At 45.9% G+C, this 20656-nt stretch overlaps 1 protein-coding gene across 2 annotated transcripts in view; it reads left to right on the top strand.

Annotated features, from left to right (window-relative positions):
• Positions 1-20656, top strand: part of LOC309444313 (gamma-aminobutyric acid receptor subunit beta-4) — a gene marked incomplete at its 5' end in the record, with an annotated part of 70600 nt that overhangs the window by 8813 nt on the left and 41131 nt on the right. For both annotated transcript variants that reach the window (XM_082062021.1, XM_082062020.1), the window contains one exon: positions 18342-18409. In XM_082062021.1, coding sequence (XP_081918147.1) covers positions 18342-18409 — 68 coding nt within the window. The remainder of the gene's footprint in view (positions 1-18341; positions 18410-20656) is intronic.

The following is a 20656-nucleotide window of genomic DNA, read 5'->3' as shown; positions in this document are numbered from 1 at the left end:
ATTTACAGATCTTCACCAAAAGCAAGGTGAGAGCATTCTCTGCTCCTTGCCCCTGGCCCACCTACAGTGCAGGGTTCTTACTGTTTCTCTTGGCTGGTGTGCACAGTGTCTGAAAATGCCTGGTGAAAAAGGAATGACCAGGAAGCTCTCAGGATTACACAGTTAATCCTATGTTTCCATGCCTGTGGATCCAGCAGCTTTCCCTGCCCCATTTTTAAGGCAGGCTTCTTGAAGGGCAATTAGAGTTTAGGGGATCTTGGATCGAAACGAGCCTGTCCACTGCTCCTCATCTGCTCTGTGGCATGGACCAGGCTTCCCAGCTCTCATCACCCTTGCTCGGTTTCAACCCCCTTCTTTGATACCCAAAGGAGTACTCCTTAGCTGCAATATCTTGGTCTCCCTCCTTTCTCTCCTTTGCCTCTCCTGCCCTCAGCCCCTCTTTGCTCCATCACTCTTGCACCATCTTTGGGACCCAGCCTGCCCCCCTGTCCTGATTGTTCCCCAGCATTTCTTCTTCAAAGGCTACTCCAAATTCAGTGGATTCTAGGATGAAATCCTCAGCCCTTTTCTGGGTAACAGCATCACTTGAAACCCAGAATTGTAAAAATAAATGATTGCTGATGCATAAAGTGTTGCAGTGAAGCATCATCAGTAGTTCAGGGCTCCGAAACTGGCGGGGCTGGCAGGCTGAGCGGCTGCGTTGGCTGGCATGAATGCGGCAGGAGACAGAGGGGGGCCTGAGCCCTGGTCCACCAGCCTTGTGTGGCTCAGAAAGAGCTGGTCTTAGTGGTCCTGTAGTGGAAGGAATGAGAATTTGGTTTCTTACGTAGTCAAGGCTGGTGGTATTGTGTATTGTTAAGGCTTCCTGAAAATGTCCCTGTTTTCCACTGCGTATAAGGTTCAGCCACAGTGGCTGTGTTTTTTCCATGCAGCTAGCTTGCTTTGACTTGTCAAAGGGCAGGGGGGGAATTTTTCGGCAAAACAATTAGCAAATTTCTGAGAACAAGCTGGGGGTATGTACATGCTGGATTTTTTTCCTCTCATAAATTGTTGGGGGGTGTGACTGGCTGTTCCTCCAGCAGGGCTGGCCCAGGTGCATGTGTAGTTGGCGGTTGCCTGGTGCTGCCGGCGACCCAGCTGGCAAAAGCGCTGCAGCCCCATCATCTCCTGTGTGGGTGCAGCATCCCAGAGGGGTGGTGCTGCTGCGGGACGACTGGGATGTGGGGCTGGGAAGGGAGCAGCCCAGCAGTGGGGCGGGCGCTGGTCCTGGGCTGCCTGTACTGGGGGCAGTAGGAGCTCCAAATGTGCCTTTCCAGGGTTTAGTCCTCAGCTCTTGAGATCTCTTCCCCTCCACTTCTGTGCAGAAATGTTTAAATCTCAAAGCAGCCAGATTCAATTTTCCCTATGCTTCTGAGATGTCTTGAGCCAACTCTTTTACACGCTCTTGGGGCAGGGAATTGAGACTCAGCAGGAAGGCATTCCTCTGCCAGGGCCATCTCCTTCAGTGTCTGCAGGAGAAATTGCCCAAAGCTGAAGACAGGGTTAACCTGCAATGCTGCACTTCACAGAGCCTTGCAGCAGTGGGAAATATCACCCCTCCTTCCCCGTGCCCTGGCACGATAGAGGAGCAGCTCTGAATTTGAAAGATGGGTAAAGATGGGGTAAAGATGGATCAGATTGGGGAAAGAAATCAATTGAGGCAGGAGCTGTCTGAAGAGGTCTACAAAGCCCAGTGTCACCCATAGCCAAAGAGGAGGTGGATATGACATGGGGGCTGCCAGTAGTCCCGCTTTCCCTTCTGAGAAAAGGGCGTTAAGAAGAGGATGTTCTTGGTCAGTAAAACTGGCTGCAGCTGTGCAGCCCTCACTTCCTCCCCCATTTACATGACTTCTGGCTCCAGACCATGGGTCGCATCCTCTCTAGGGCTAATCCAGAAGGAAGATGACAACCTCCTGCTGTTGTGTCTTACTTCATTAACTGAAGTGGCAGGAAATGAAAGGATCTAGTCCTTCTTGGGACATATGTGGATGTTAACACATTGCCACATGATGGAATTTCTATTTTTTTCACTTTGCTCTTTTTATGGGAAATACATGCTGTGAAAAGGACTTTGAGGCTGTAAAGTCAGATACTCAGGACTTTAGAAAGAAGAGGACTGGAGTTTCTCCCTGGATTTATATTTGTTCCCCTTGTGAGGGTGCATCAGGAGCCGAGGTCCAACAGTTGCTTCCTCCTGAACACCTTTACAGAGCACACAAGAGATGCCATTTCCACATGAAGCTGATCTTTCTTTTTGCCTTCCTTCAAGAGTGGGACAGGCTGGGAGTGTGACAGTGGGGACTAGCTGAGGGGGTTGTGGCAGGTGATTAGGACAGACTCAGCTAGACTAGAGTGAGATGTATGTCTGATGCAAAGCCTGGGACTGAGCAGGCAAAGACAATCTTGGACTCATGTTTTCTTGACTGCTCTCTATTCAGACCTGCTCACAACATAGAATTAGTTGTTTTTATAACTGTTGTACAGCATGAAAATGTGTACACCTCTGCTCCAAGGAGTCGAAGGTATCCCCTGCTGTGGGGTGTCCAGCCAAAACACCCGCTTTACCAGAATACTTAGCAGCATTGTAGCCAGCACACTGTGTGTGCAAAGCACAGCTCCTATTGATTTCAGCCACAGCTGTGAGCGCTCAGCCCCAATGCCCCAAAAGAGAGATACGCAGAGTTCACAAAAACCTGTGACATGTAGGTGACTTGTGTAGGAAGGAGCATGTAGGAACCCCCGTGACACATCCAGTCCTGGCGGACAGGACTCAGCGACACAAACATCTTCTTTCCTTTCTTGGAGGCCTCCCCCTCACTCACTGCATGGCTATCAGCTGCTTCAGCAAATCAGGCAGGGACCTCACTGTCAGTGTCATCCTCTGATATGTAATCCTGCGTCATCCTCAGAGCGAATCCACCCTCTATCAAAAAGGAAAAGAAATGAACAAGGATCCTGTGGACAATGTAACTAAGAACTGGCTCCATAACTTCCAGTTAGCAGTGGGCTTCCTTCCACCTAACTTTCATCCATTTTGTTTTCTCATGTTTTTGTTTTGTTTTGTTTTCTTTTATTTTCTTTTGTTTTTTTTGAGTGGAATAATATTTTAGAATATTAGCCTAGTCCCTTCCTCCAGCGTGACAGAGCCTGCGAACTTCTTGCTGCATGCTGAACATGTTTGTGAATCCATCTGTGGCCTTATTATCCTCCTTCAGTTGGGAAGCTCTGGCATGGAGCAGTGGAGGGAGTTTTAGGTGGTGTGACAAAGACAACAACAAAGATGAGTTCCCCTGAGTCTCATGCGAGTCAAGCTGGACTTGGGTTTTCCAGCAATGTGTGCCTGCCCTAGAGCTGTGCTTGGTAGTACCAAGCATTGTTTCCTGGATTTGGTATCCGTTGGAGGACATGAAGTCTTGCTGTCATTCATTAAGCCAGGATCCATTCGCAGGAACTGGAGGAAATGATTCTCCTGTTTGTGCCAAAGCTCATGTTGGATAATGCATCCAGTTGCCCTCCTGCTTCCTTTCCACCCGTGGCTGGTGCGGCCTTTCCCTGCAGCTCTGCTCGGCCCCCGGCAGACGTTTTCCAGGGCTGCTGGATCTCATCCACAACAGGGCACTGTGTCTAGTGAAGGGTAGTGTGCCTGGCTAGCGAGGGGCTCTGAGCTATCTCTCGAAAATAAAGATGTCATAAACATTTTAACAAAGCATTTCTTCCATAAATTTTTCCTCTTTTCTTAGTCACAGATTTTTTTTATGACCCAATGTAATGCATTCAAGTTATTGAATAGTAGAATAATTCCAATGCTTCTTAATTAATTAACTGATTGAAAGTAGATTGTTGTTTATAGCCAGTCTGGAGGATGTTTGCCATCTCACCTGGATGCATCTTTCTCCTTGACTAATATCTACATAACACAATTTCTGAGATTATTCCTGCCAGTAAACTTGCCTCTGAGGGACTGCCACTTAAAGCAAAATGTAAAAACAGTGTAAAACCCATTAGTACAAGTCCTTTTGATTACTCAAAATATATTCTCACAACCCTAGAGCTGTTCATCAGAGCAGCTTTACATATCTGCATTGTTCATTTCCTAAGACTCCCAATATCTCGGTTAGGCAGAAAAATATTTTTGACCCACATAGCACAAAGTATAAAAGCCAAGGAATGTGCTGTCATTTTGCTGCTACATGAAACACAGACTGTGTGTGCATGTCACTTTTCTCACCTATGTCTTGTTCAAAGCAAAAAAAAGTTGGAGGCTACTAAAGTGTCAGGCTGAACTGATATAACATGGTTCTTCAGCGGTAGTGACAGCATTTGGTGCAGAAGTCTGTAAGATCCATTCTTGCGGATAGCCCTTGGTGGGGCTTGTTAAGTGTCTATTTATATCTTGATATTTCATGTGAAATATCATGCACTTGTTAAAACATGACTAGAAACATGGACAAGACAAATGATGTGCTTAATGATGGCAAAAAGCCCATTAAAGGGATTCACATCAAGTATGTGAGAAAGGGAAGTGTTGGATGGTGAAGCTCGATAGAAGGAACAGATCAGCCAAATAAACAGGTATTCTGAAGATCCGGTGGTTGATCCTGTTTCCATCAAATGGAAGGAAACAGAGGACTTTTCAGTTGACCCTTTCTCCCAGGCTGTGGGAGCATCGCTGTTTGCTTTGAGCAAGGTATGAATTTCAGGCTGGTTTGGGGAACATTGATTATGCAGTTCCTATAGGCTATTCTTCTGGTTTTGGCATTTATCCTTAGTTCTGTGTCAGAGCTAAAATATATTTTTCTTCTCTGATCTTTCCCCCCTCCCGTTCCTGTTTCTCCTGCACTTTGCGGTCCTGCAGGAATAGTGCTGTTAAGTAATTGTGCACTTCTAGATGTCTGTGCTTCTGACAGGGGTGAGCCTCAGCCCAACCTACCATAGCTTGAATTTCCCTCCCCAGACCTCAGGACCTCTTAGTTCAAGTCTGGGAGGGCTCTGAGTACAGTTATAGTTGGAAAAGAGCCTCTGTAAAAATTACATCTTGTTGTTCCATATTTATTCTCCCTCAGTGGTTTCCATGTCAAATTTGCTCAGTTTACCAGTCAAAACAAGATATTTCTACCTGCCAGCACTGCCAGCTCAGCCTGGGCTCTGGAAATCAAGCTGTGCTCTCTCTGCTCCGGACATCAACACCAGCCAAAAAGGATTCTCAAATCAGGGCCGAGCTGGATGTGATTTTGATTATGCACAGATATAATTTGTTCCCAGGTAGCGCTGCAGGCTCTGTGTGACAGATAGCAGCAAGGCTCCTATGCTGTACAAACATTGACTAACAAATCTTCCCCTCTACCTGTGGGAGGATGGATCACTGCTAGGTCTGTATCTAGGGAACACCAAGAGGGGACAAGTTGTTGGGGATGACACAGGAAACCTGTGGTAGTGCATGGAATAGCACTGGGAAGTTCTGCTTCCTGCTATCAATGAGAACAGACCTGAGAACCCTCGGTGCTCACGTCCGCTGCTTGGTCACCAAACCATCACCATTTCTTCGACTGTATTAGCCTGTGAAATCCCCAAAGGGAACAGGCAGGTGGGCCCACTTCTTGCTGCAGAGAAATGGAAGGGGTATAGTAATAGGAAAGGCATTAATTTTGTTCACAAATAGTTGCCCTTCTGGTGGATGGAGCAGGAGGGCATTCATCACTGTCCTTTTCAGAAGAAATGAAGTTTTGAAAATTTGATTATTGACAGAACAGTTCAAAAAATTATACGTAGCAGATATTATATTCTCTGTATAATCATGTCATGTAGTAGAAAAAGTAGGAAGGGTGTCCTGGTTATTGCATGAATTCCAACCTTCACTCTTCTTATGCTTCTGTAATGAATGTCACCATGGGCTGTCAGGAAGAGTGGACACCAGAGCTTTCCCTGTCCCAGTGCGAGACTCTGCTCTCTGAGCCTGCAGGGTCATTTCAGCCACTAAAAGCCATAGTTGGATTTATCTACTGTGCAGACTCACCCTATGAAGAGCAATGGCCCAGAAGCAATATGCCCTGCTTGGTTCCTATGGCAGTCTATCATCCTGTGCTTGCATTTGGGACCAGGGCCCATCAGTCAGCTGAGATGTGAGAATACCAAACTGCCCCTTCCTCTTCCCTGGCTTGGAATGGCAGCTGCACAACAGAACCAGGATGAGTTTTCTGATCAGGAGATCTTTTCAAACACATCTCAGCTACCAGGCAGCTTCCTGGTGTTCTTCTTGCTCTTCTCTTACACATTGTCCACAGTGAGAAAATCCACAGCAGGTGACTCCACCAGGTTGGGGGAAACTTGCGTCACTTGGTTCTGGACAGTTCAACATAAAGAAGGGGGCTCCCCATTCCAAGTGGCAAAGCTTGAGGCTGTCACACCAGAAGACGAGGCCACTCTGGTTATGGGTGGGATCTTACTGGTGGGACATTGTTACCTGCTCTCCCTCCAGCTGGGGAGAAGGTCTGCAGGAAATCCCAGTGTGCTGGCCTCTGTGGAAGGATCTCAGATTGGTAGAAAATTTTTGGAAGTGAGGGAGAGGGCAGGCTATGAGCTGAATTTTTCTTATTGTTCTCCTTTAATTGCAAAAATAGAACATCCATCACAAGTTTCCCCACATGTTTTTCTTCCCTATTGCACACGAGCCGCTTGCTAGTATTTGAAGCTAGAGAAAAAAAAATTGATGAGTACTCAAGTTAATAATGCGTGATTATTATGTTGATGAATTGCTGGAGATGAATATATATGTAAAAGCTCTGCAAGATTCGCTCATCCATGCATCCTGAGTGAAAGCAATTATTTTGGTGAACAAATGACAGTTAGTTCTATCTCTTAATAAAAGGTGCCAGGGTAAAAGGAAACCTGGCAAATTTTGTCCTGTTGAATTTCTAGGACACTTTTGCAAATCAGTCATTACTGAAAGGATGGAAACACCAGCACAGGGGTCGATCTTTCGAAAGTGACCAACTTACAAACTTGAATTCTTTTCTTCTTCCTACAAAACTCTTGCAATTCTCAGTCATCACTGAATTTTGTAAGATTTTCTCTGTCTGGTGACTGTAAAGAAAAAGCAGAACAAACTGAATAAGGCACATCCAAGAGACTTAGAAGTGGGGAGATGGAGACATATAATCCCATGTATAACATTTGGAAAGGGGGAGGCTTGTTTGCGTGTGTGCTTTACTTCTCATGATTTCTAACTCAGACTCATGATTTTAATGTGAATGTCACGGTGTTTTCAGGCCTGACTCACTCCTTTTTTTCAATACTTGCACCGTAAGTTGTCCTGGCTGTCACTAATCATAAGCCTTGGGCTCCTTGTGACCTAAAGCTCTGTCTCCGAGCTGAGCCAAAGGGCCTTGTGCCCTTCACAGGGTAAGGGAAGGACCAGGTGAGCAGTGTAAGGAGGTGGTGCTGGAAGGCATCTGAAGTCAACATCAACAAAAGCCCTACTAGTGGGCTCTATTGGGATGGATAAGGTGGGCACCGCCAAAGGGCTCTGTGTCCATGGAGGACTTGACAGAAGTAACAGAAAGGAGTGACCTTCTCTCCCTCAACCACCCCAACCATTTACTTTGCACTATCTTGAGAGATGAAGGGCCATGTCCAGCACTGTCAAAATATCTTCTCATAGAAGTATGACAAGGGGACCACAGCAGGGTTGTCCCCTGATGTCCCAGCCGTGGTTTCAATGTTTGTGCAAGTTGGGCATGTCCTGTCCTGGCCATCTTGTTTCTTTTCTTTTTTTTTCCCTGCATGCTGTGCATGTCCAACTGGATTCAATCCAGGAGTTAGATGCCATGGTATTGTTTAAAGACAAGAGCCCATAAACAGCGATGAGGTGTGACTAACTCATTAAAAATTGGAAACAGGGCAAACAGAAAGAAAACACCTTCTTGTTGTCCCTTTGATAAAAATGACAAGTCCAGATATTTTGTTGTTGTTACAAATACTTCCAAAATGAAGTAATGGATTTGATATGAACAGAGAAGCTTGTGTTAACCCACTTAAATTAATTTGATTCAGCTTATTTTCAGCTAAGGGGATTAGATGGCTCAGGATTTGGTAATGGGTGAGAGTGTTTTCCTAGACAGGTCACGTATTCAAGTACAGGCCAGGCTGCAGTTGTTTGGGGGATGATATTTCCAGTGCACATAAGAGAGAGGTTGATCTGTATAGCAGACATTTATTGGTAATGTGCCAGGAGAGTCCAGTACTGAAAAGATGGGTCAGAACCTTTGTGCCCTGGGTGGGCAGATGGGAAGTGAGATAGACTGATGGGCAACATGGGAGAAATTTCCACAGCTGCCACTGGTATGCAGGAAAAATTGCTAAATGGCCTCAGGTGTGTGCCACTCCAGCAGCCTCACCTGAGAGGGATGGTGGGTCTTGTGGAGGGAGGGAGGGAAGGAATGAGCTGGGTGGTTGGATCTTGTGTCAGTCCCCAGCGAATGCTGGGATGGGATGAAGTGAGGTGGGATGTCCCACATATAGCACCACCCCTGTGTTTAAGAGCTGTTTGTCTGTGGTGGGAAGATGGTGCTGTGATTTCTGCAGGTAGTTTGCTGCACTTTTATCTCCTGGGCTGTTGCAGGGAGTGTCACGGTGCTATGGGGGCCCCAGCACTAGTGATTCAGTTCTAATCCTGCTTGAAAAAAAATCTATGTGCATTCGTGGGCCTTGTAGCACTGGAGCTTGTGCAGGTATCCAGTGTTTTGGATTGTAAATAATGTTTTCCAGGCTGTGAAAGAGCCCTGGCAGTGTGTCTGCTCTGAAGGTAACCTGGTGAGCTGGAGATGAGGCAGGACAGGGCAGCTGCCTGTGCTGAGGCTTGTGGTGAGTGTGCTCTGGTAGAAGGTTGTAGGTATGTGATTAACTACCCTTCTCTCTTTTGCACATTTACCTAGGGGTTTCAAAGTACTTAGTGTCTGTGTGCAATCCTTTCTGAAGATCTACCCTCTTAAAAAGCAGGATAACGGTGGGTGGGCTAGGAAATGAGGAACAGCAGGGTGCCAAAGGCTTTTGAGCCTGCCCGAGCTGGGGGAGTGGTGGCTCTTGGACTGTAGAAAAGTGCCCATGCTGGCTGTGAGGAGGTGGAACAAGTGCCAGCTTTGAGGGCCTGTGTAAAGACAAAAAGGCAGGACAGCTCCTGAGTCCCCCACATCTTCCCAGGCAGCTGGGCAGAACTGTGCCCCATGGGTGCACTGGCAGGACCCTCATGGGAGATGCACTTGCCTGCCAGGATCCTGACAGAGGTAGGTGGGAAGTCTTCTCAGGTAGAGAAATGTGGGGGTGGCTGATCAGTGTGACTCTGATGCTTCATACTGTTGCTGGGGAAAAAAAATGCCTGGCTTGTGTTGATCTGCTGTCAGTCTACAACACACACTTGCTTGGGAAGCCTTGTTGCCCTCCTGCTACTACTCTTGGTGGAGAGCTGGCTGAAGGGATCTGGGATGCTCAGTGTCTCTGCTTTTCCCAGGGTTATCTTAGTGTAACTGCAGGGAAATGCAATGTTTCATAGTGCCCGGCTCTGCAGAGAGGGGTGAAAAAGCAAAACACAAAGTGTGTGCTCTGCAGACAGCAATGCCCCAGGGCTTTGTCGGTGCCCTGAAGGAACATCCTTGGAAGGTGAGGACAGGTGACCAATCCTTGCTCCAGCAGAACAGTGTATTGGGAGGTCAGGGCACTGCCTTCATCTCGTGATCATCTGATCTGGATTGCCTGCTAAATCCGCCCTGCTCTGATAAAGAAACTGTTGGCTGTGGCAGCCCTGCAAAGTAAACTGTCTGTGGTCTGACCTGAGTGCTATGTACTTCAAGGGATGGATGGTACTTTGGAATTGGTGCTCTTTGTAAAGTTACTCTTAAAGAGTCGATTGTTTGGGACCCATTGGTGGTGCCAGGTTGATAACGATCAGGTCTGGTAATGTGATGCAGTTGTGTAGGTCTGTAAATGAGAGCAAATATGCAGTTTGACAAAGCTAGGAATGTGTTTTCCCCTCACTTTGCTGTAACCTTACCCAAGTGTGTATCACCTGGGCAAGAGATGTGCATACAGAAGGTTTTGGAAGACTGTCTTCATCACTGAGGATGAAACAGCTCCTGAATATTGACCTAGGTCTCTTCCAAGAACAGAAGGTATTCTGAGTAGCCAGTGATTTTTCTTAATGCTGAAAGGCCTGAGTGTGTGTACAGGTGCTTTGCTGAACTGAGTCCACCAGTACTTCAGATGCTGTAAGGGTTGGTGTCCACTCTCTTGTTCCATTTTTAAGCCTGTACATTTGAGACCTTGTTTTTATTCAGCTTGGGTAGCTGTCTACCAACATCTTTCAAAATCAACCTTAATTTAGCTTCCTCTGTAATCCTTCAATGCCTCTGGGACAATCTTTACTTTTTTTTTTTTTTTTTTGCAGTTAGTTGATTATTCTCTCTCACTTCTAAATTTCTATGGGATATTTGCAATATCCCACTCTAAAACCTACTAATCCATTAAAAACACCCATGAGATAGATTAGGTAATTCACTGTGCCTCACAGACTGTGCTCCTTAGCTCTCTTCTTTCCCTAGAATAGTCACAGAATGAGTGCTACATCCGTTTTGGGAAAGCATTGTTCCTCCAAAAGAATCCCTCAGCACTGGCTCAGAAGCAGGCACAGCCTGCGTGAGAAAACACTCTGTGTCTATTCAGATCTACAGGGACAGCTTCATTTGACAACATGCTTGAAATGTGGCTGCCATCATCAAGGTTAACCCATGTTATATTCGCAAAGAGCATCACGGGATAGTAGGATTTGAGTGGTCAGTTTCGCCTGCTTGACAAGTGCTATGTCTCTTGGATTCTTGCTGAAGAATTTTCTTTGTTGCTTGCTTAGAGGAAAGCCTGTCTCTTACTGAAGCCCTTAATTTGTTCATTCTTCTGATACTCCAAAAGTCTGCTCAAGAGCTATGCTATGGTTGTACCTTCCCTTAGATGTTCCATCAAACATGTGTGCTGTCCTTGATATCACTATCTTGGTGAGAGCTTGCTCTAACCTTTGATTTCTCTTGGGAATTCCCTAGTATTCCCTGTTCTTTAATGAATAGTGCACACTCAGTCATCTAACTGGGTGAGGCAAAAAGCCAGGCTGCCAGGAGAGCAGAATGGTACAAGCTGGACATCCTCATTAGCTTCCTTGCACAGGGTGATCCTGTCTGGTCTGAGATGGATGGATGGAAAGCCTAGCAAGGTTAGGAACAATCTTGTTCTGTGCACATGCTTAGTGGCTTAAAAAGAGCCAAACACTCCCTGAAGTATTATGGCAAAATGCAAGAAACCTGTCAGGCAAAAAAGAAAATGTTTTCTGCCAGACCTACTTGGAGACCAGCTGCAATCTCCATGAGAATTAGTGATGGTAGATACCCCTCCTGCCCCTGCAGCACAATGAATCCATCAGGAAATATTAAAAGCTGGCATTGACAGCCCCAGATATTCTGGAGACCCAAGCCCTGTCTTTCAGCTCCAAAATATGATGCTTGTTTCACGTGGAGGAGATGCCTCAGCAACAGCAAGTCTCTCATATTTTCCGTTCATCACCATAAGAAGGTGATATCATATTTGCAGACTTGCTGTGAGACCATCTCTCTTTCTGGTAATGTATAATGGTGGTCAAAAGCATGAAGTCATGGTATGCTTTGCTCTTTTAAATCCAACAGATGTCATGGAGTGACCTGCTAAGAGGAGGGGAAGAGCTTAGATATCAGCCTCTGAATGTGTTTGATGCTCCTGGCTGTTGTGCTGAGCCTGACAAGCTTAGTACCAGCATCAGCTGTGGGTGGGGGAGAGGTCATGGAAATAAGAGTAAAAAACAAATGGAAAAATGGTTGGAGATTCTTTAATGGGTATTTAAACCTAGATTTAGTTGAAAAAAATTAAGGAGTTTCTTAAGAGACCCTGCTGAAGTCAGCACTTCTAGGTATGACTAAATCAGAGATGCTGGATAAAAGTGGTTTCCAAAACATTTCTGCTTTCATGAAACTTCTCATGCTGCTCAAGCAACGTTAACACTTACTTAGTTTGTGCCTGCTGCTGTGTCTAAGCTAAGAACAGGAAAGGAATAGGAAAATTAGCATTGGTTAACTGACTCCTGGGCAATTCTCCTATTAACTACTGTAGCAGAGCCTCCTTATTGAGATCTATGAGTGCAGCTTACAGATCTCAAGACTGAAATCTTGAGCTTACCTTATCATCCACTGAAGCCACACCATTTTTATGAACTACAACCAGTGCTTTGAGGAGTCCAGTTCATGCTTTGCACACAGCAACTTGTGAACTCCTCTTACAATCCTCCTCTATGGTGAAAACCCAGGAGCATTTCCATTCTCCCTGTCCTGGGGTGTAGGTACAGACTCCTCCACAGTCAACCTGAGTCTCTGAGTTATCTTTTGGGAGGGTTTAAAAAACTATAGCCCAGGACTAATTATTCCATCAGCTGAAAATTATTCAAGGGTATCTGTTTTGGAAGGGATAGAGTGGGATTTCTTAAGAGATTGTATGGTTGCATCCACATAGCAGCAACTCAGCTAGTGACAAGCCTTGTGCTGAATGTGCTGCCCTCTGTACCTGGGAGCTCTTGCTTCCTAAAGAACCATGTCTTTCAACCCTTTTATAACCAACTCACTGCTGCACGTAGCAGTGACGTGGTTGTGGTTTTAAGCTGTAAACATAAAGCCAGGGTGCCCTGAGGTTCAATGCTGTGAACAAAGCAGAGGCAGCGGCTTGGACAAACCATTTTATACATGAATAGCAAGCAGATACTGAACAGTTCTCCCCTGTTCAGGAAAGTGGGGATAACACTGAAAGAAAATGTCCTGGGAGTGGAATGACAGTCTGTGTGCTGATCCTGCCTTTGGCAAGCTTGAGAACATCCTAACTGCTGATCCTATTTGGTGTGGGAATCATTGAAAATGCAGGCACTGCAATCCTGTGCCTACATATATCAGCCAACTTTGCCCCCTTCACGCCTGCCTGTATCACCCTGCATTTGCAGAAACTCTTCTATCAGCCAGTGCAGGGAAACCTTGTCTGGATCTTGCTGTTTCTGGGCTCTGGTGCCACTGCTGTCCTCTGGCTTCTGGAGAGCTGGGGATGAAGAGCAGGGTTTTCCATGGATGGAGTCTTATGTCTGTGGGTATTTACCATTGCAGGGTAAGGCACAGACCTGTTCTATATGTAGGTTTAGTGGCTGAAGCCTCTAAATTGTTCTGGTTGGCTTCGTTTACACAGCAGGAGACCTTAAATCAGCTTTCCTGCTACCGCAGGGATCTCGGAGACTGGTGATGCCACAGGCAAGGGTGCAAGCAGGGAATGCTGGGGCTCATGCACAAAGCTGTCTTGAATAATCTTTCGTCTTGTCCAAAAGAGACAGTGCTGTACTCCCTCGTCCCACATGCCTGATGCACTAATGGCAAGAGCTAGACTGCCCCTTGAACATCTTTAAGCTCCTACACAAAGTGAGCATTTGAGTGCAGTGGGTTTGGAGAGGCTTCTGGGATTTTATGAGAACCCTGTACGTGTCATCTTTGCTTCAGTGTCTGGTTTCTGGATACCATGCTTTAAAATAGAGATGTAGATGAATTGGCAAAAGGCCAGAGGAGAGCAGCACTAATTGTCAGAGCTTTAGAAAACATGACCTCTGAGGAGAGGTTGAAGAAATCAGGTGCATTTAATTTAGACAGGACTGTATTGGTGGTGGAGGGAGGGGGATGTTGTGGTTTCTCAGTACATAAAAGCTGTTGTTAGGGAAGGATGATGGATTTATTCTCTATCATTGGAGGCTGGGGGCGGGGGGGGTGTGGAGAATGATGAGACAAAAGTACATTTACACTGAATAGAAGGTTTAGTTTAGATGTTTAGGAAAAGCCCTTAGTGCAGTGAAATGGAGGAAGAGATTGTCCAAAGGAGTTGTGGGATTTCTGATACTGGTAGTTTGAAGAAACTTCTGTCTGCTTCCATGAAAGATATGAGCTTAGCAACCTCCCAGGATCCCTGTTAGTGCCTTTGCTCCTGTAGTTTGGGCTGAAGGGTATGTTTGAGGCTGATGCCAGTCCCATAGTGACTGCAAACCTTGGTTCTGCCAGCATTGCCAAGTTCATGTGCTCAGCAATGCATGACCCAGACTCCTCAAAGCATTGGTTGTAGTTCATAAAAATGGCATGGCTTCAGTGGATGATGAAATAAGCTCTGTTTGTCTGCATGCTGTTTGTCGGTCTTTTTGGCTGTGTCTGTATTGCAGTTGGAGATCAGATGGCATGGAAACCCAAGTTTGTTCTAGTGTAACTTTCTTGGGTGGGAGTGAAGAGAAGGCAGCTTGGACCTTAGTACAGGGCAGTTGCCCAAGTAAACATCCACTGTCTGGAGACCTATTACTCTGAATTTTGTGCTGTTGTCTTTGCTGGTCTCTGCAGGCTGAGATCTGGAAGGATGTTCTGATCCAGGCTGCCATCACCTCTGGCTGTAGTGCAGGCAGATACAGGCTTGGAAACATGACCTTTCCTCCTCAGTCGTGCCACAGGAATTGCTTCTGTAGCAACACGACTCTAGATTCTGGGGCTTTTAAACATGATAAAATGTGAAAGTAATAACTGGTTGCTGGGAAAATATTGTGGATTAGCACAACTTGTTCTCTACCTTGACTGTTTTTATATTTGACAAGTATCACTTGCAGAAGAAGGACAGGGTTTTTTAGAACTCTTTTGTCTGCTTCCCTTCCAACTTCCCAAGTACATTTTTCACAGGCAAACTACTTTTGGGACAAAATGCTGGTGATGTCTCCAGTGGTGGTGAGAAATGAGGATGTGTGAGAGTGCTGTTCACTGGTGAAAGGGGCAGAATTTCTCACCCTTGTGATCTTGCCTACAAAACTTTTCAAGGCATAAGGTTTTTCTTCAGAGGGAGAAGGTCTAGTTTTTTGTACCCATTGGCAAGGCACAGATAAAAGCATAAATCTTTAATATCAGGTTTATTTCTTTTGCCTTGTCTCAGATCTACAAATGCAGAGTTCTGCCTTTTTTGAACAAATTTAGAGATGATGCTATCCCATATTTTAAATATCCTACTTTTGTATCCCTCTTGCCTGAAGCTATTAACATTGGCAGAATTTATGTCCTTTGTTTATTTTGTGTACTACTTACAGCCTCAATTTTTGACACCAGCTGGTCTAGTTTTTCACTGGGCTGTGGTAAGAGGCAAGGCATGCTTGTTCTGTTGACTGTGTACATAGAATCATTTTGATTGGAAGAGACCCTCAGGATCTTCAAGTCCAGCCATAGCCTGACCAACTCCAGCATTAAACCATATCCCTGAGAACCTTGTCTAAACACCTTTTAAACCCTTCCAGGGATGGTGACTCCATCACTTCCCTGGGCAGCCTGTTCCAGTGCTTGACAACCTTTTCCGTGAAGAATTCTTTCCTAATATTCAACCTAAACCTCCCCTGGTGCGATTTGAGGCCATTTCCTCTAGTTCTGTCACTTGCTACTCGGGAGAAGAGGCCAACACCCTCCATGCTACAACCTCCTTTCAGGCAGTTGTAGACAGACATGCTCTTCATGCCTGTCCTGAGGAGGCTGTGAGCCAGTCTTCACAACAGGCATGGGGAAGGTGAAGCAGCTTCCCTGTGATCAAGCTAAGAGTAAATCCAGTAAAGGCAAGACTTTGCATATCTTCACCTTTGGAGTGTTTCTATGATGATCATATGCCTGTGGGTTGATGGTCATACACCCCAGGGGTTGCAAGCAGGCAGTGGAGCCTCACACTTGCCTATGATAGATGGATGTGGAGGTCTTGACGATGCCAAGAACGGCCAAGAGGAACATTGCTGACCGTGGATGAAAGCAGGGTGCAGCTGAGCCCAAGCTGATGGGAAGCAGCATGGCAGACCTCCACCCCAGCATTCATCTTGGAGCTGGGAGTCAGGAGGCCTGGATCTGATCCATGGCTCTGACACTGAGTCACTGCATGACCTCAGGCGCTCAGATACCATGGTGATGAACACAGCACAAATGTCTAGACAGATAGGTTGGATAGACTCTGTATTTGACAAATAACTGTGTATCACCACTGTCAGTGCTCTTGTGTTCTAACCACCCATCCCACTGGTTTCAGTGGGTTTCCTACACAGCAGTGGGGAGAAGAACCACTTTTTACACTGATGAAGGAGAGGATGCATAACCACAGTGACACAAGTACTGATAGTGACAGACGGGAAGCAAAGCAGACAGTAGGACAGCTCTTGGAGGGAACAGCACTGCATGGCAGAAAGGCTCAGGAGTCAGGAGCTGGCTTGTCCCCAGCTCTGCTGCAGCCCTACGCATGGCCCCGTCTTTCCTCCTGTAACCAATTAGTCTGTAAGATCCTCGGGGCAGTGGCGACTTCCTCCTTTTGCTATGGCTTCTATCACAATGCCCTAATATCAAAGGGAAAAAAAAGGCAAACTACCAAAGTGAGACTTCCTTAAAAGTTTTGCTGTGCCACTGTAAGTCTCTGGCACAAGGGAGGATGCAGGCGAATTGGCTCTCTTGGTTATTTTCCCACCTGTTTCCCTTCTGAAAGATGAACATAGCAGTACATCAAAGATCTGGCTGAGAGTGTGTCCATGTAGGGATTTTCAGAGGCTCTGCAAAGTCTCTTGAGCATCCCTGCCTCTGGTACCCTTGACAGTGAGCCGGGGTGCTGGGGAAGAGCACTGCCTCTTTAAGGAGATTTGCATAGCAGGGCCTAATTACAGTTGTTGATTCTAATGTTTTCAGTGTTGTTCATATTCCATTAAAGGATAATGCTGCTTAATTTGCAGTAGAGGGTCTTGGTTAACAGTACACCCAATCACAAGGCAGCCCTAATGACACTACTTCCCTGCTTCTTGTAACACATAATTAAAAAATCACTTCATTTCCAGTTGTGTGGTTCTCCCCTCTCCCCCAATCTCCTAATTACTTTATAAGCCATTTCATGATTATCTGTAAATATTTCAGCCCTTAGATCTGTTAATGAGTCCATGGAAGGGTTAATACCTTGAGTGACATAACTGCTTGCCTTTCCCATTCTAGTACTGCATTGCAAGGAATTATTTTCCACCTTGCATGTGTGAGAAAAGAGGCTTTGCTAGTGGTGGGTTTGGGTTTGTGCTCTGACTGTGGGGATGACAGGAGAGGGGTAGCACTCGGAAACATGATATCAAGCTACAGGAGGATTTTTGCTGGTTTTGGTAGTGGATATGTGTATCTCTGCAAATGGTTTTGTGTGGCTTAAGTCCCACTGAAAGGGCTGACCTGTCGCCTGACTGTGGGAGCTGCTAGTTGGAGGGGTTTAGGTAGAACTGGGTGTGAGTCTGGATCTAGCTGGGATGACTACACATTTGGAAGAATTGTCTGAAATGTCTGGTTTCTGCCTTGACTCCACAGGTTGGTGGGAAGTGCTAATACAGCTCTTGCTGCACTTGGGCAAGAGAGGGCAATAGGTCTGGCTGTGACTGTGTTTTTTCACAAGCTCATCTTGCATGCCACAGTGGCACTTACAGAGGCGTGAGGGTGGCTCGGTCACTGGGTAAGGGAATATCTGAGTTTCCCAGCAAACCTGTGTAGGGATATCTACCACAGTTCTGTGGCTGCAGGTGAGAGAATGCGGAGTGACACGTGCCCTGATGCCCATGGTACGAGGAGGAATCTGTTCTCTAATCCAAGTGCTGCTTTGCTCTAAAAAGCCACTATGCAAATGCTGCTTTCTCACGTCATAGATCTGATTCCTGTACTTGTCTGGTATCATGGGTATTAAAACTCACTTGGGGTTTTTAGGCTGAGCACTTAGAGCTGACAGAGTAATAGAGGAGTGAGCTGGAGTATCTTTCCTGCCCATGTTTTGCATGGGCTTTATTGCTATATTCTTTGTGTGGTCAATCAGTAACACCTTATGCAAGCCCACTGGGAGTCTAATGGTGGTATCTGAAGGCATTTTTTGGAAAAAAAAAAAAAAAAAAATCAGAGGTAATTGTATAACTAGGGAGTAATTAACTTCCAGGAATTTAAGAAGCAAGATTAGGCTGCACTACTCCTAGGGGTGAGTCTGTAAGGCTGGGAGTTAGAGAAATCTACTCTGATCAGTTGAGCATGTGTGACTTGGGAATCTTTGATACTTGGGGAATGTGAAGCTGCTTCAAATTGTATCCATGCATTTCCAGGCAATTCTTTAATAGCAGATAGGGGAGGAGGGCTTGAATATGATCCTAATCCAGTTCATTTGTCTTTCAGGTAACCCTGTCACAGTGGGAATGAGCATCCATATCTCCAGCATTGACCAGATTTCTGAAGTCAACATGGTAAGTCTGGAAAGAAAAAAAAAAAAACAAACTCTAATAAACCATTCTTCCATTTTCTTGTTGAGATGTACTTCTAAGACTGTAAATCCTTGGAGCCACCCAAGATCTCAGGGTGCACTTTTACCTTTACCTTCTACAATAGATCTTCTCTGCAGCTGGGAAGTTGTTGGAGGCAGAGTAACACTTGTCTGGTACTGAAGAAGTATTCTTTACTGCTGCTTTGGACACAGAATGTTGAGGGCTGATGGCAACTTGTATTTAAAACAGAATTCTTCCTCACTAAAGCATAATGAATTCAAGGATGACTTCTCCACATGTAGGGTGGTGAAAAATAAAATCAGTGGGCCACAAGAAATGAGGTTTTTGGGTTTTTTTCTGAGTTTCTTTCTCAGCATACTGGTTTTAGTTTGAGCCTTGCTTCTTCCACCTGTTCAGCGGCCTGTGCCACTGGGAATGCCTGTCACTTGTCCCCACAGCCTCAGCCCCAGGCTGAAACAGTCCTGAACTCACTTAAAACAACACTTGCAAGACGGGACTGGCACGTGGGACCTCAGTGGTAGCCACCTACCCTTGCTGGTGGCACCTCTGATGAGGCTGGTCATGCTGAAAGATTGTAGTTCACTTCCTAATGTGGGGTAAATTCTAGTAGGGTTAGTGAGCGTCTGTACTAGCACACTGAAATACCCCTGGTGTCATCTGTGAAAATGTGGATGGAGGACCTCTGCTGGTATCTCTGGAGCTAGTGGCATCTTATCCAGAGTCTCATCCCTTATATTTCTGTGCTGGTTGCACAGCTGCCTCTTTGAGCCATTAATGCTTATGCCTTAAAAAATTAGATGTGAATTGTATTTTTCAGCTGACACAAAGGCAGTGGAGGCTTTACAGTCAGCCTGTGCCTGCCAAGTTGAAAAACAGTCAGTGGTTTTTCATGTTTGCTGGTGGTAATTTGGCATTTCTTTGGAGACCTGTACTGGAAAGGGATGTGCCTAATGGAGGTCTGGGTTTGGGTGGCATGGAAAAACTGGAGCTTTTTGTACCACTGAGAAGAAAAAAATTATCTGCTCGGCTAGCAATAGTTTGGGGTGAAATTTATTAATTATGCTGGTCACATCCAGGATTGTGCATTCTCTCTCTCAGAGGCCCTTGGCACCCAGCAGAGGGCATGGACTGTGCCGATCATTGCCTATTCTTGCCTTCCTCTCTCCTGCCCAGAGACTTTTCCTCCAAAATCCTCTGCTTTCCAAGAGCATGAGTGGAGTGGAAGGCTGGTGGGGACCTCCTGCCAGCAGCTGTCCCGTTCCTCACTTCCTGACCCATGCAGGAGAACCCTAGGCCAGTTTAGAGTTCTTGCTGTTCAAGTCAATTAAAACCTTGATCTCCCGATGCTCCTGTCCTATTTTATCTGCTCCTGGACTCTTCTGCCCAGTTTCTCTGGCCCACCAGCTATTCTGTCATTTCATGGGGGAGATAAGGGAAGGTGAGGTGAGACAATCTAACTAGTTTTGTTTTCTAAACTGCTTGAAAATCCTGAATGCATATGTTGATATGACCCAGGGTGAAGGGCCAGCCACGAACCTTCAGCTTCTCACATGGAAGAGTCTCTTTTGTGGACTCTGTTATCATCCCACCATTACCATAATTATCTGCATGGCATATTACACCTCAGTCTAGTAACAGTGACACTGGACAGCGTGTACAGTCAGAAATTCAGGTAGAGACCTACATTTCCATTGCATTGGGTAGCTGTGCTTGAGGTTAGACTCCACTTAAAAGAGCCAGATGGCTTAACCTAGTTCCATCTATCTTGCCTCAGTTTTGAGTCACCTCCTCCCCCGGTCTCAACTTGGACCTGAAATTTTCTGTGTGGTGAACCAGCTGTCACCCTTTTTGCTAGAGCCAGCATGAACAATTTGGGGACTGGACCTGGAGCGTAAGACCCCAGCTTGCACAAGCATAACTGGGACGGTATGAGGGATTTGGTTCTCAGTTTACCTGTAACAACTTCCCTGATCTTTCTCTGTAGACCTGAGAAGATAGATGGGCACTGCAGAGACTGGTTCAGGATGAAACTCCTGCTGGAGGTGGACTATAAAGGCTGATCAAGTGCTTTGTCATATGACTGTTGTGAGCAGCTGTGGCCAGGCATGCTGTGTCCCTGGCTAGTGGCCATTCTCTTATCAACACTTTTCAACCCTTGCACGTGAACGTGCTGCTATCCCCTCTCCAGTGAACACTTGCTTCCTTCTG

This window comes from Streptopelia decaocto (genome assembly GCF_964273445.1).
Source record: "Streptopelia decaocto genome assembly, chromosome: 10".
Classification (NCBI taxonomy): Eukaryota; Metazoa; Chordata; class Aves; order Columbiformes; family Columbidae; genus Streptopelia; species Streptopelia decaocto.
Note: the sequence above shows the minus strand (reverse complement) of the source record. Positions and strands in the feature narration are given on the sequence as shown.